The 14264-nt window shown below is 39.0% G+C and overlaps 1 protein-coding gene across 4 annotated transcripts; it reads left to right on the forward strand.

Moving 5' to 3' along the window:
* The first annotated feature begins 1302 nt into the window (after positions 1-1302).
* Positions 1303-14237, forward strand: LOC103710249 (proton pump-interactor 1-like). 4 transcript variants are annotated; one of them, XM_039130359.1, is made up of 9 exons: positions 1310-1511; positions 1897-1976; positions 9372-9766; positions 9954-10148; positions 10223-10402; positions 10500-10694; positions 12724-12822; positions 12893-13417; positions 13544-13977. In XM_039130359.1, exons 3-9 carry the CDS (start codon positions 9377-9379, stop codon positions 13856-13858), a joined length of 1899 nt encoding a protein of 632 aa, XP_038986287.1. In that variant the 5' UTR covers positions 1310-1511; positions 1897-1976; positions 9372-9376; the 3' UTR covers positions 13859-13977. The 4 variants fall into 4 exon arrangements, with proteins under 4 accessions (XP_008794130.2, XP_038986287.1, XP_026661681.2 ...); XM_008795908.3 differs by lacking the exon at positions 1897-1976 and having other exon boundaries at positions 1303-1511; XM_026805880.2 differs by lacking the exons at positions 1310-1511; positions 1897-1976 and adding an exon at positions 8298-8341 and having other exon boundaries at positions 13544-14237.
* The last annotated feature ends 27 nt before the right edge of the window (positions 14238-14264 follow it).

Consider the following 14264-nt stretch of genomic DNA (forward strand, 5'->3'; position numbering starts at 1 on the left):
CCAAATTGCTTGGCCAATTCATGCTAGACTAAATGATTTGTTTGGTTTATTTTCTTAAATCGTTAATAAATAACTACTAGCCTAAAGAAAGGCTGGGACCAAACGATCACTTGGGGCACATTTGGCACGAAAGGGACAACAAGATTTTCTTGAAAGGAAAGCTTTAGACAGCCACAAAGCAATGCCAAATAGATTGGCCTCCTTGCATTGCAATTAACAAATCTCTCGTGTTCCTCCTCTTTCTGTAACTTCTCTGTAACTTTACGTATCAAAATGCAAGCATTTTTTACATCATCTTCACTTCAATATGATTCACAAAATACGATACTTTCACATGTATAAGAAATGAAAGTATTATTAAATAACGTTATGTTTCTACCCTATGAAGAAGAGATGAGCTACGTCCAATACTCGGTGGTCCATATGGCTGTTTAATGCAGTATCTGTCACACATCGCACATTTCTACTCTTTGAAATGCTTGGCAAATGCGTGTAGCTTACGTTTTGCTTATGTCATGTGCATCTCAACATTTGATGCCCACACGATACTGCAATATTAAGCGTTGGAGCTACCCTGAAACCAAGAAGCTACTACAAATAAATCAGAAATCATTATGACAATGAAAAATCTCCCTAATTCTAGAATTTGCTGACACGCGGATCCACTCCTCTCGAGCACATCTTTCCACCTTTATGATTGGAAATTGATCACCCACAATGCTAACAATGATCTATATAAGGCCGGGTAAAAATTTTGTATTTGCTAGGCCCAAATCTTCATTCATGGAACCAGGCCATGGCTCAAGCCTGATTCGAATAAAATTTCAGGCTTCAGATCAGATGCCAGCTTACCTTTGTTCGAACCCTGAGCTGGATTCGAAAATCGATTGCACCGGCTCCGATCTAAGTCCTCCTAGCTTTTCCGAGTTTAGGGGAAAATTGTGTGTGAGAGAGAAAATAGAGAGAAATTAGAGAGGAAAAAGAAGAGTGACATACTCAAAGAGAAAGATTGGAAGGGGGAGGGTAGACTTTAGTTGAAGAAAAAAAAAAAAAAAAACGATAGGGCTAGGCTGGGCTGAGCTCAAATAATGTCGAGTCTGGCCTGACCGGTGTCATGCTGGTCCGGGCCTATCTCCAGCCCTTAGTATTGATCTCGGATCTTCCACCTGGCGGAAAAAAGGCACCTTCTAAATGCCACGTCCCCTCGCTTGGGTGTGCCCGAGCTCAGATATACCAAAGAAGCAAGTAAAAACCGATAGCCGGAACCGGAATCTAGAGTCCCGATTCCCTCCCCCCAGCTCGCAAACTCGCTCGTACTAATAAAATCTTTCCATCTACCCCATCTGTATCTGTATCTGCCGCTTGAGAGATCGCTTTCCAGATAAAAACCCCGGTTCGTTCCAAACAAAGAAGGGGCCGGAAGATCTCTCTGCCCCTTTCTTCCCCTCCGTCTCTCCTTCCCCTTTCCCCGATTAAAGTAAGGGTCGCCTCCTCCAATTCTTGGACGAGAGGTACGGATCCTTGCTTCCATCTGTTTCGTTCGATCGCGTTTTCTTGATTTTTTTCCTCGATTTTTCCGGTTCGGGATTTTGTTGTTTTGGGCCTTTTCGAGATGGCATCGTTTTTTGTGTTCGTTGTAGAATCTGGGTGAAGGTCGTCGAGTATCTTTAGGGGGATTGATCTATTTTATAGATCAAGATTGAATTTTTTTGTTTATTTGTACGATTGCTGTCTTCGATATGATTGCTGATTTAATTTATTTGGATGGTGGTAGGTTTTTTACATTTTTTTGGTCAAGGAGGGATTCTTTGGTGATATGATCGTTTATTTCTGATGGCTTTCTTTTCTTTTATCAATTTTTAAGGATTTCTTTTGAATTTTTATATGTTAATTTAGTCTGTAAATCGGAAAAGAAGAATAAAGGGTTTTGGAGGAAGGCGATTACAAAGAGAAGAGAAAGAACACCTAAAGAAACGGTGCACAAACTGGCTCTTTCTTTGTGCATGCATGATTCTGTTTTGCTTCTTATATTGTTTATCTAATATTTTGAAGAACAGGCTTGGCTTATCATTTGGAATGCTTATAAAGAACATGCTTGAGACCTGAACGAACATTAATACTTTAAGCTCAGTGACTTTATGTTATGGATTCCAGGAAACATGTACTTTTGGAATCTTAGAAAGAGCAGCGTGGGGCATAGCAAATATTTCGGTCCACATAATGAGAGAGAATTCAGGAGCAGTTTCCTTGCAGGGAATATAGTTGATAGATAGGACTGAATTGCAAAGTAGATTTTGTTTTTTAAACCCTCAATGGATGCGATGACTGATGAGGCTCATCACTGTAATTTTTTTCCAAATAAATTTAGTTTTGACATGATAAATTATATTCTGAATTGTAAGGTTCAATGAGTTTTTTGGCGGGCGGATATGGGCCTTTTCGGGTAGTGACAAACCAGCTGTATATATTAGTATTATCTGGACACATATCCTTGCTCTCGTGTATACTTGTTATGAGTTATTCATATGTTTGACAATAGCCAACAACTTGTGCTGATATTTAGTTTAAAAAAAATTCTATATGCTTAGATCCTGAGAGATGGTTATTTAAGGAAACTACAGGCAACTAAATGAGCATCCGATTTGGATTTTATGTGCTTTTAACCCAACCCACCTCCCCCCCCCCTCCCCTGCAAAAAATGGAGAAAAACTCTTTTCAATATTCCGTATGTTTTATGAATGTGATGGTTCTTCCTTGCTTCTAGGCTAAAGAGATGTCTAGTGAAGATGACGCTAGGACGTGATATTTGGGAATAGTTGGCAACTACCAATGCAAGCAACAAGGAGGAGCTTTAAGATGATGTATACTCTATATATTGGACTTAAATAGAAAAAAGCATGATTTATGAACCCTTTTTTTTGTTTTTTTTTTGAGAAGCACGGTTTATAACTCTAATCTTAGAAAACTTAAAAAAACGTTTGTGAAGTAAGCCTGCCCCCTTCTTCATTCATCCATTTAGGTCAGAATGGATCCAGGGAACCTGGCTCGGGAATAGCCCAGACTAATCACAGTAAGAGAGTCTAATCTTTGAAATATAGCATTTTATCTCCCTAGTAGTAGTAGAAGGCTTAGTATTTGACTTGATCCAATAGAGTCAGAACACACAATAAATAGATCCAGATTCTACACGTTGCTATGGACTGGGGAGAGAGCTGCTCTACGAAGCTGGGCATTCAGTGTGATGCAAAGCGTCGGGATGCTGGCTCCCGCAGAGGGAAGCCCAACGAATGTCAGATGCAAAGCCCCGCACTTCACTCCCGTTACATAGCCGATTGGTAAGACCATGAGAAGATAAAGGCTATTCATGTCAAAGGATTGATAGGGACCACCCTTTTTCCTAGTATCATAGGTGACCGAACGGCCGCCCTAATAAGCAATGGCAAGGCCGAAGGAGAGGGGGGAGACTCTGGACCCAACTGAGAGTGAGAGAGACCAAACATGGAGAAAGAAGCATCCAACAACAGTAGGACAGAAGCCGAAGGAGGAGGCGATGAGGACCAGGAGCCTAGAACAAGTTCGAGCTTAATCAATTTCAAAGCTGCTGGTTCGGGCTTTAATGGATTTGGACAATCCTTGCTTCATCAATTTCGAGCTTAATAAATTATCTATCTATTGGGGAAAGAAAGCATGAATCTACATGCTAGACAATAAGATAAAAGCAAAGTTAAAGAGGTTGGGTGGACTGGCCCTCTCTATTGACCATTATTGTCCTAATTGTTAATATCTAGTTTGCTCCTCATGTGTTGAGCCTTCTGTTGTTTCTAGTTGCAGGGGACTCATCCAAATTCTAGATTATTCTAATTGCTCTCACTATATATATATATATATATATATATATATATATATATTATACATATATATTGGCTTCTTATATACTTGTTACTGTTAAAAGCTCAGGTCAATTCTGTTCTTAGGATGAAAATGTAGAAACATTTTGGTCAGGTCAGATAATGTCAACTCTTATCTTTTTGAAGATTTCTTGCTAGACTAATTCGATTTCCATTTTTTCTACCCTCAAAGTGGATCTTTGCAGCTGTTGATTTTGCTGTAAGGATCTGTGGGCAAAGCTTGGGTGTGGAGAGTGGACTGCTAACAATTACCCATTCTTTAGTTGGTGGAATAATGTCTGTGCAGCCAGGTTTCCTTTCTTATCGGTCAGGGAAGATGATTAGTTCATGTAACTTTGAAGATCTTATTCATGTTAATATTCCAAATTGTAATGTTTTCTAGGAATAATTCCTTTCCACTCTGTATTTTCCACATGCTTGTTTTGCTTCCCATTAGGGCCATAAACTCACTGATGCTGTATAAGTGTCTGTTGGGAAGTCTTAAATTGAAGAGATGATGTCTTGCTTAAAAATTCACCTGGTTTCTGTTAATTGCCTTCCTCCTCCTCTCCTCCTCTTCCCGAGAAGAAATATAATGCTAAAGTCTCCATCTAAATGTCTACCTGTGCACTTTAATTTTATGACTTTATCAAGTTCTACCATTTGATGGTTTGTTCATTTGTCCACCTGCTTTCTCCTCCTATTCATTCCACATCTCACTTGACGAATTGTTGATCACTCATTCGATTTTCTACTCATGGAACCTCTTTGTGACTAGCATGTGGCACCTTGTCAAATTCCTTGTGATAAGATCTGCAAGCGAATTTCCTTATCTTTTTTCTGCATAGATTTAAAAATAGAACTTAAGATCTGAAAACTTATACGATCTGCAGAGATTTCTACATGTGTGAGAGGTGACTTCCTGGCCCAAGCTCGAAGACAAAGTCAATAAATAGTGAACTGAAAAGAAAAATGAAAGGAATCTTGTCGCTGCCTAATGTTTGACTTTGACAGTTACAACAGTATTTTTTTTAGCTGGAACAAGAAAACAAATTGAATTTCTTTTTTCCCCAAATTTTAATGTTACTCTCTTTTATGTCATCTAAATTGCTGGTTCACTTGGTCTGTAACTGGGTTCATAATTCAAAATTTGCTGTGTGATGAACCTAGTTCATTTGAGGTAGGATTAGAAAAGGTGGATATCTTATGTGAATTGTGAAATCATATATGGCTTCATATTATACATGATCCACATAGAGTCATATTACACATGACCCTATTTTATATATGACTCTCATAAAATTCCTAGAATATGTTACAACTGCCATTGATGCATGGAAGGCCATTATCCTTGTTCTATGATCTTCCGCTCTGAGGTTGGTTATGCTCTCCCAACTTTTTTGAACCCTTTGTAGGAGTAATTTTTATTGGCGAGGTTTACTTTACATGGTCAACACCCGGCCCCTAGATCTAATTGAATCTAATTAAAATTTCATGCCTTAAAAGCCAAACCTTATCTTCTCCACTGACATGCCCAAACTTCTAGTTTCTTAATTTTTTCCACTAATTTATGGGATTCTTCAAACGGTTTTTGATGTGTATTTCACCTGTTCGATTGGAGCCAGCCATAAAAATTCCTCCATTTGGTTTGGTAAGTCTCTTGATAGGTATTTCCATACGTGTAAACTACTACTTTTACCATTTTAGAATAATAGCATCCCAAAATGTTACATTTCGAACTGATTCACAGATCACATAGTTGTCCAGCGAATTAGTAACTCTGCTATCCCCTACAATTTCTTTCATGGAAAGGAAGGGACAAAAAAGGAGAGGGGAAAATTTTTCTACGTTGTTAGTAGGGGTTTTTGTATCATATTGTCCTTAGATTGGCTGAACCCTTGCTTTGAAGGCGCCACCATCCCTTCTTTTGTCTGGGCCAAGCTCTCCATCTCTTTGCTTTCGAAGATATATGCAGGCTCACTCAATTGCCTTTACTTCTAAGCCTTCTCAGTTAAGTTGTGGGTTTGCAACTTGCAAGCAAGTATGGAATAGAAAATATTGTTTATCATAACTTGTAATATTAAACTTTCTCATCTGGTCATACAGGTTCGCCGTACCGGTCAGTACTATACCGTACTGGGCATACCATATCACATCATTTCCGAACTAGTACACAGTCTCGTAGCATATCGATACTCGGTATGCATTGCCGTCTCGTATCGTACCACATTTTGACACTATCATAAGATCGTATGTGTACGAGGTCCGGTACCGAGATGGCGAATCTTGGGCCACAAACGATCTTTTCCTGTAAGTTAAATTACTATTTACTATAAATGTATAAAAACATTAGAACTAGAACTTAGTGTTATGAGTTAATTGGTACTCTCCTTGAAATAAGATAGATGGAACTATTGAAGCCAATTGTGTGGGAGCTTTGCTGATGAAAGGGTCACTAAGATTAAGCATGACCTTGTTACTACTTGGGGTTGTGTTTAATATGGATCAATAATTGTTTTTGGTCGAACCGATATGGAACTTTTGAAAGTAATACCCCCGTTCATGGATCATTCCTGTGGCTATTGTCCACGAATATAGGATTATGGAGCTGTATCAATGGTAGGAGAGAGGATAAAGGAAGCTTATGTGGAGATTAGACGAGTGTGGGGCATTGACTGTGAGTGTAGGATTTTAGAGTGCATTTGGTTTGCAATCGAAATCGCAATTGGAATGGCCATATTTTTGATGCATTTGGTTTGTGACTGGCATTGGAATCGAAATGAGATTTGAATACTAGGAGAGATTTGAGATTGGGGTATTGCTATTCCTCTCTGGAATCGGAATGGGAATGAGACTCCCTCCAACCAAATGGTTGGAATGGGAGTCACTCACTCCCATTCCCATTCCCATTCTACAGACCAACTCCCACCAACCAAATATGCCCTTAAAGTTGTATCAATGATTTTGTGGCTCTAGGAATAAGAGTAGTGCCAACTCCCACCAACCAAACATGCCCTTAGAGTTGTATCAATGATTTTGTGGCTCTAGGAATAAGAGTAGTGCAAAGATGTTGGACTAGTCTATAAAGTGGTATATGCGGCCGCATATGCAGATATGGTCTCTTGACCGCAATGCATTCTTATATGTGGTTATCATATGCGACTAGGCTGCATATGGGCAAATAGACAGCCATGTGGCTGCATATGCATCCCTACTTAACATTATGTAGCGGTACATGTGGCTTGCTTCGCATTATTAAGTTGTGTGCATGACCCACTCTTACGCAAGCCCATGCAATGGATTCATTTGGTTGGTAGGTAGATGCAGGTTATGGCTATGCCAGATGCATGTATTGTCAATAATGTTAATTTATAAAATGCTATGATTATCACTATTCAATTTTAAGTACTAAGTTGTGAGTAGTAAGTGTTACTTATTATTCTTGTTAATGCTGCTATTATTATTTTTATGATAGAAAAACACCAATCACATATCTCCTGCATAAATCTGCATACCACATACGCACTATGTGGCCCCTTGACTGCCCACATATTGTTGCCTCCTTTTAAAGCACTATATATACCAAGAGGAACATTGAGATGGCTGTATATTCTAACAGGCTTCTATCTTGCCTGAGAGTGAGAATGGTGGAGAAACCATTAGGTTCAAGGGTAAGCAAGAAAATGGGCAGGGTTGATGTAAAGCAAATGCATAATTTAGTATCACTAGATCATGCTGAGTAAGTTACAAGGGTTAATCTTAGCCATCTATTTTATTATCTGAAAGCAATGAATTCAGATTGAATAACGCATGTGTTTTCTTACTAACTTTGTAACCTAGGACCAAGTGCACCTCCTTTTTTCTCTCATGCGCATTATGGGGTGCATGGGGGTGGGGGCTTGGGGAGTTAGACTACTTCTGCAAGTGCATTAGTCTTGCCTGTCTGTATGCAACCTTGTTGCTCAGGCTATGACTAAACCTGACCACTACCATCCAATTGGCACCGGCTCAATTATAATATGTCTGGTTGAGAAAACAATATTTGATTAATTGTATGAGATTGATGAATCAGAATCACGCTTTTAGGAATTGTGCTTCTAATCTAATTTCCTTGAGAGGTTAATTGCTGTGTTATGTAGGGAAAGGTCCTTCAACTTGGTTTTGTAGCCAAGAGAAGAAGATTTGATAGATAATGACCTGTTGTCTTCTGCTTCATGTATCATATTCAGCTTGTCTTGGTTAAATGGGGGTACGTCTAGTGGTCATTTGGAAGTGACGAATCTCCGTTGTCTGTGCAAGAGGAGAAAAGTTACCAAGCATGAAAGATGCCTTTTTTTGACATTTACCTTTATTGGTTATTAATGAACTATGCACTTAATTGGCAGAAAACAAAGACATATAGCGACCTGGAAACAAATACCTGGAATCTGACAATTATTTAGACATGGAAAATGGTGAGGATGGCATCATAATCTTGGAAACTTTTCTGTGTAAGAGTTGCATTTTTGACTCTTGTAGTTTCATTTCATCTACCTTAGTTTGAAAGATGAGCTGTTTTAGTTTTTAGTGTGATTGCTTTTTCTCTCTAAGACATTTCCAGGTATTGTTGAGTTCTGTGTTTTTGCCTGCAAGGAGTTGGCTACAACTCTTGGTTAGAGTGAGGTAGTATCTCAAATAATTCAACTAAGCTTGCTTATTAGAAACTTCTATTCATGCGTATATATTTTTTAATAAAATAATGCTAGGCGGTTTTCTGCTTGACATGTTGTTTAAAGAAACTATTATAATAATCAAGAATTTTGAATTTGTCATCTAAGGCCTTAATCTTGCTTTGCGTAATTTCTAGTATTACCATCTATGATGATCTACTTTTGAACATGTTTGTTCTTACACTTGGTGGCATTTTTACTACTGAGAATTTATTTAGTTGCATCTCTTTCTATCGCATGGTGCATACTTGCAAACAAAGTTCGCCATCTCGGTACCGGACCCTATACCGGTACCATCCTATTATTATGTTGGTATGCTCGGTGTGGTATCTAGTTCGGCGTACTGAGTATCGGTACGCCTCCCCAATACCGCATATCAGGTTGGTACCGATACAGTACAAAACGGTTATTATGCATCGGTACCGACTGGTATGGCAAACTTTGCTTGCAAATGGATATGCACCCATCCATTTGTCTTTTATGGGCAATTTGGTATGTTTGTGTGTGCCAGGTGGGTAAATACATAACTCCATGGTTTCTGGAGGTCCATCTTTATGGGTACAGGACTCTGTGGTTTCTGGAGATACATCTTTATGGCTACTTTGCATGAAAATTTCCTTCACTACCATGTTAATTTACAGAAAAGCTTGGGATGGCTTCCATGTCATTTTTGTTTCATTCTATGTAATTGTTACTATATGGGATGGCCTCTTTTTGCTGAAATTAAGGAGGATTTGAGCCTATTTTAATTTGGTCTTTTGTAAACCTTTAACAGAAATTATGGTTGTGGAGACAGTCGGAGCTGATATTACTCCAAGCCAGGTCAAAGAAGGAATTGAAGGAGACAATACATTTCTTGCTGAAATGGATAGCAAGACAAAATCTAATCAGGGACACGGACTCGATGGACTGAGCAAATTTGGTTCAGTGGATGATTCACATGGAGTGAATGGAGAGGGCAAAGAGGGAGATCGTGTTGCCAATGTCAATTTTCCAAAGGATGCTGTAGATGAGTGGCCAGCACCAAAGCAATTCCATACCTTCTACTTTGTCAAGCACCGTTCTTATGAAGACCCAAAACTGAAGGCCAAAATTGAACAAGCTGACAAGGAGATCCGAAAGAAGAATGAACATCGATTCCAAATAACTGAAGCATTAAAGGCCAAAAGGGTGCGCTACTCCCAAATTGATTTGCCGTGCTGTTATTTTTAGTTTTTTGTGGGAGAATTAGCTTTATCTACTTTATTGATTAGAATGCACTGCTATCGTGTTGTGACAACAGAAAATCAAATGGGCCGTGATATGGTCCCATTGATTCTAAACTTTCTTTTCTTTTCTTCCCCTTCTCTTGGTATAGTCTGAGCGAGCACAAGTGATTTCGCAATTAAAGCCTTTGACTGCTGAGGACAAACAATACCGGATGATTATGGATGAGAAGAGAAAAGAAATGAAACCATTTCATGAAGCTTTGGGCAAGCTGCGTAGTGCAAATAATGATGTGAGGGAGAAAGGAATGGGTTTATGCTCTTCAGAGGAAGAGCTTAATGAACTTGTAAGTGAGCTGTTCTATTTCCTCGGTTTTTGGTGCCCTGGCATCTAACTCCTGCTTTTGTTTTAATGTAACAGATTGAAAGCCGGCATTATCATATGCAACATGAGAGCCTCACTTTAGTTGAGGAGAAACAGTTGATTAAGGAGATCAAACAGCTTGAAGGAACAAGAGAAAAAGTTATTGCTAATGCTGCTATGAGAGCTAAAATTCAGGATTCCTTAGGTCAGAGAGAAGCTATTCAAGACCAGGTCAAAGTAAGTTCACATTCTTTCTGCATAAAAGCTTAATCCTCTAATCTTATTCTGTACCCCAAGATCTTGTGATTTCACTGGTTCTTTTTTTTTTTTGCAGTTACAAGGTGGTGACATTGATGGATTTAAAAAGGAGCAACAAGCAGTTAGGATGAAAATCAGACAACTGGAAGAAGAACTGAAGACCATAGATGATGAAATCATTTCCTTACAGGAGGAGTTGACTGCTGTGAATGAGAAGAAGGACAAAGCATTTGAAACTCTCATTGAATTGAGGAAAGCACGTGATGTAGCAGTATGATTCTTTACATCTAACTCCACGTCCTTTTTTTTTTTTTGGAAAAACAACTTTTATTTTTCAGTATACAGGGGTAGTTACTTTTACCTACTTACACCGTATTATTTCAATGGAGGCATGATTTACTTTTCATTATGATGTTTGATATCATAAGCTTTTATCAATAACTCTTTAAAATAAATTTGCAGGTCCCACATAGAAATGACTTCAAGCCTTCCTTCAATTTCTAATTTTAGTGGTCTAGGATCTGTATTTTTATTCAGTTTGGAACAGATAGGCATATGCTGGAATTTGCAGTTGCTATATTAGACATATAGCAAACAGGGGCATGCCAAACTTGCCAATAACTTGAATATCAAGAGATCGCCCAGCTTATCAGCCAAAGTCAAAATATTTTCAATTTGGGGTGCCACACGTGCTCGAAAACCTTATTCTTGCAGATTGTTCTTGATGCCTTCAACTTGATCTCCTACTTGGATAGTCAAACAAGACAGTCTGTGTTTCCATTTTAGTGCTCTTCTTTTCATCATTTTAGATCCGTGCATTATGTCTTTCCTTACGAAACCAACCAAATCATTCATATATGTGGGTATATATATCACTCTACATGCCTATAATTTCTAGTTATTCATGTGCCCAACATATGTAATTCTGGAGCTGGGCTTTCCTCTTTTTCTCTGTCTGCTATGATGCTTGGTCATGGTTTAGGTTATTATTTCGGCAAGTATTTTCTCTCTCTATCAAGGGCACAAAACCATCAGTATTTTATCAATCAAGATATCAAGATCTGACAGGCGTATTAATTTTAGTGGCATTTAAATCTTCTACATTATCATAACAATTTTAATCTCTATCTTTGTTGTCTCTAATGTTTGATCTATGAAAATAAAATTATCGGTGCTATGGTACCTGCTTCATCCATAGTAGAGCAAGATCAAAATTTATGCCAATAGGCATTGTTGGGGGGCCTCAAAACTCCATTACCAGCATCTATTCACATGTTTACATGCATAGACAGCCCTTGGATACCAAATAGTGGAAATGGGTGGTGATTCTAGGTCCAGCCAAGGTACAGAGAAAATCGTAAGCATTCTTAAGTGTGAGAAAATCTCAGTACTTATACTAAACATATGGAAACATTTATGAAGCATTTAGAAGGTCCGCCGTACCGACCGTGCCGACGTATTGGTTGGCGCCGGTACTGGTTCGGACCGGTACCGAACCGGTATCATTGGTTCGGCTTGGTTCACGCATCCAAAAGCTCCCAAAAAATTTAAAACCGGTATGGGCCAGTATTGATTTTTAACACCGAACCGGACCGGTTAGAGCCGGTACCGATTTGGTACGGGCTAAACCGGCCGGTATGGGCCGGTTCAGCATTTCTTGATTCAGATGTATAATGGATGGCATAGAATGTACGTGATCTGACTCTAGGATTTATGATAAGCTAGATAACTATAACCCAAGCTAATTCAAGACTTTTTAATCCAATACTGCTAAAACCACAACCCAAAATGGGGAAATTATTGTTTTGAACTAATAAATATGTGCCTAACTTGTCATCATCAGTTTTATGCGTAACCTTGTCTGGCTATCCCAGCATGCCTTCTTTTTATGTTCTCCATGGTATCTGGTCAATAATTTCTAGTTGATGCAATAGAAGTAGTTAATGGGGTTGCATCATTTAAGAGCCAGAGATCTTTCTTAGAAGTACTACATAAGCCTTGGCATATGTAATGAACTTGGGCTATCTTGCTATGTGGATAATGGGATTCTCTAATTATTGATCTGTAAATTATAGATTGAATGATTATAACTAGTAGGCCTTGAATGTCAGAAATTTTACATATTTATTCTCTAGATTCCTTTCCGAATTACTTTTGGATGCATTTATTTTCTGGTGCAATATACCTTCTTATCCTATTTAAGCTACAGCAAGGCTGTTGGGATGGGTGGGTTACATGGTGTAGCTGCATAGTTGCCATGGCGAATGAGCCTAATGCTGATTTTGATTCTTCGGTTTCAGAATGCATGTTACTTTCAAAACCGTTCACTCTTAAACACTGCCAAGGATCTTGCTGCAAAGAAGGATATAGCAGCACTGCAAGAGCTTGCCCATGCTGAGGTTTGTCCTGGACATATCTTTTCCTTCTTCCTGTCAGTTCAGCTGATTAATCTCTTTCTTCACATGTTAGGAAGAGAAATTTATGTCCCAGTGGAGAAGTAATAAAGACTTCAGAGATGATTATGAGAAGAGGATATTGCCATCGCTAGACCTTCGTCAGCTTAGCAGGGACGGACGGATCAGGAACCCGGATGAAAGGCCAATTATTTCAGAGGCACCATCATCCACAGGATCAGAGACCATGCCAGCTAAAGCAAGTGTAAAACAAGCAAAGGAGGGTGTGAACCCCGCTCCACTCAACGATACTGTCACTAGCCACAAGTTACATGATGCTGGCAATACTAAATCAACTGAGGTGGCATCGAAAAGAAAGATGAGTGGTCCTATGGACACTGAAAACGCTTCAGTGACTGAGATGTCCCAAAAGGAGTCTTCCAAAGTTGAAGAGATTGATACTGTGAAGTTGAAGGAGATGAAAAGAGAAGAGGAGATTGCAAAAGCTAAGATGGCTTCGGAGAGGAAGAAGAGGCAAGCTGAGAAAGCAGCAGCAAAAGCAGCAATCAGAGCTCAGAAGGAAGCTGAAAAGAAACTCAAGGCAAGTGTTGGTTATACTTTTTATTGACTTTACGTACTGATAAACTATCTAAATGTCATATGTTGTCTGCATATTTAAAATCCTTTATCCTTCATATCTAAATGATCCTTTTTATAATTCGTACAGGAAAAGGAGAAGAGAGCTAGGAAAAAGGCTGGGACGTCTGCACCTGCTGCACTTGATGAGCAGACTGAAATGGACATGAAGATCGTGGAGCCGGAAGATACTAATGTGAATATAGAAGCCCCAATTTCCAAACCAAACAAAGAACAAAAAGGAAAAGCTAGGTACAGAAATCACCCAAAAGGTCGGGCTCCGCTCCCTAGGGTCATCCTTAAGAGGCAGAAGTCACATTCATATTGGTTATGGGCTGCCCCAGCGATAGTGGGGGCTCTGGTGCTTGTGTTGTTGACTTACTACTTTTCTTTTGGAAGAAACTGAGCTAGATTAGTCTATGTTCAAGATGCAGACCAGTTTTGCAGGGAGGGGTTACATTGGTAGACGATCGAATTATACTCGTGTCCTTCCAGTAAGTGAATGTGCTCAGTTGAGAAACGTTATATGCGAGGCTCATGCAGTGTTGAGTTTTCATTAGACAGCATGCTGTAGGTTACCCTCTTCGCTCTTTGAGATGTCTATTTACTTTGTTGTTGTAGTTTAACTAACTTTGAAAAATATGCTGCCCGTCATAAGATAGTTGCATGGTGTTGTGAGATCATCAGATATGGATTTTATTTGTTCCTTTATGTCAGATCATTCTTAACAGAGTACTTCAAAGAATAATTTACATCGGTGAATGAATAAATGTTGTCATGTCAAAGTGAAGTTGCTGTTGATTTTGATGCAT

Source organism: Phoenix dactylifera, chromosome 9 (genome assembly GCF_009389715.1).
Source record: "Phoenix dactylifera cultivar Barhee BC4 chromosome 9, palm_55x_up_171113_PBpolish2nd_filt_p, whole genome shotgun sequence".
NCBI classification, from domain to species: Eukaryota; Viridiplantae; Streptophyta; class Magnoliopsida; order Arecales; family Arecaceae; genus Phoenix; species Phoenix dactylifera.

What these genes read in the sequence shown, in the direction of transcription:
- LOC103710249 (XM_026805880.2), top strand. An exon ending in AGGAAGAGCTTAATGAACTT is followed by an intron (nt 10,149 to 10,222) that starts GTAAGTGAGCTG and finishes TTAATGTAACAG; the next exon opens with ATTGAAAGCCGGCATTATCA. An exon ending in AAGAGCTTGCCCATGCTGAG is followed by an intron (nt 12,823 to 12,892) that starts GTTTGTCCTGGA and finishes TTCACATGTTAG; the next exon opens with GAAGAGAAATTTATGTCCCA.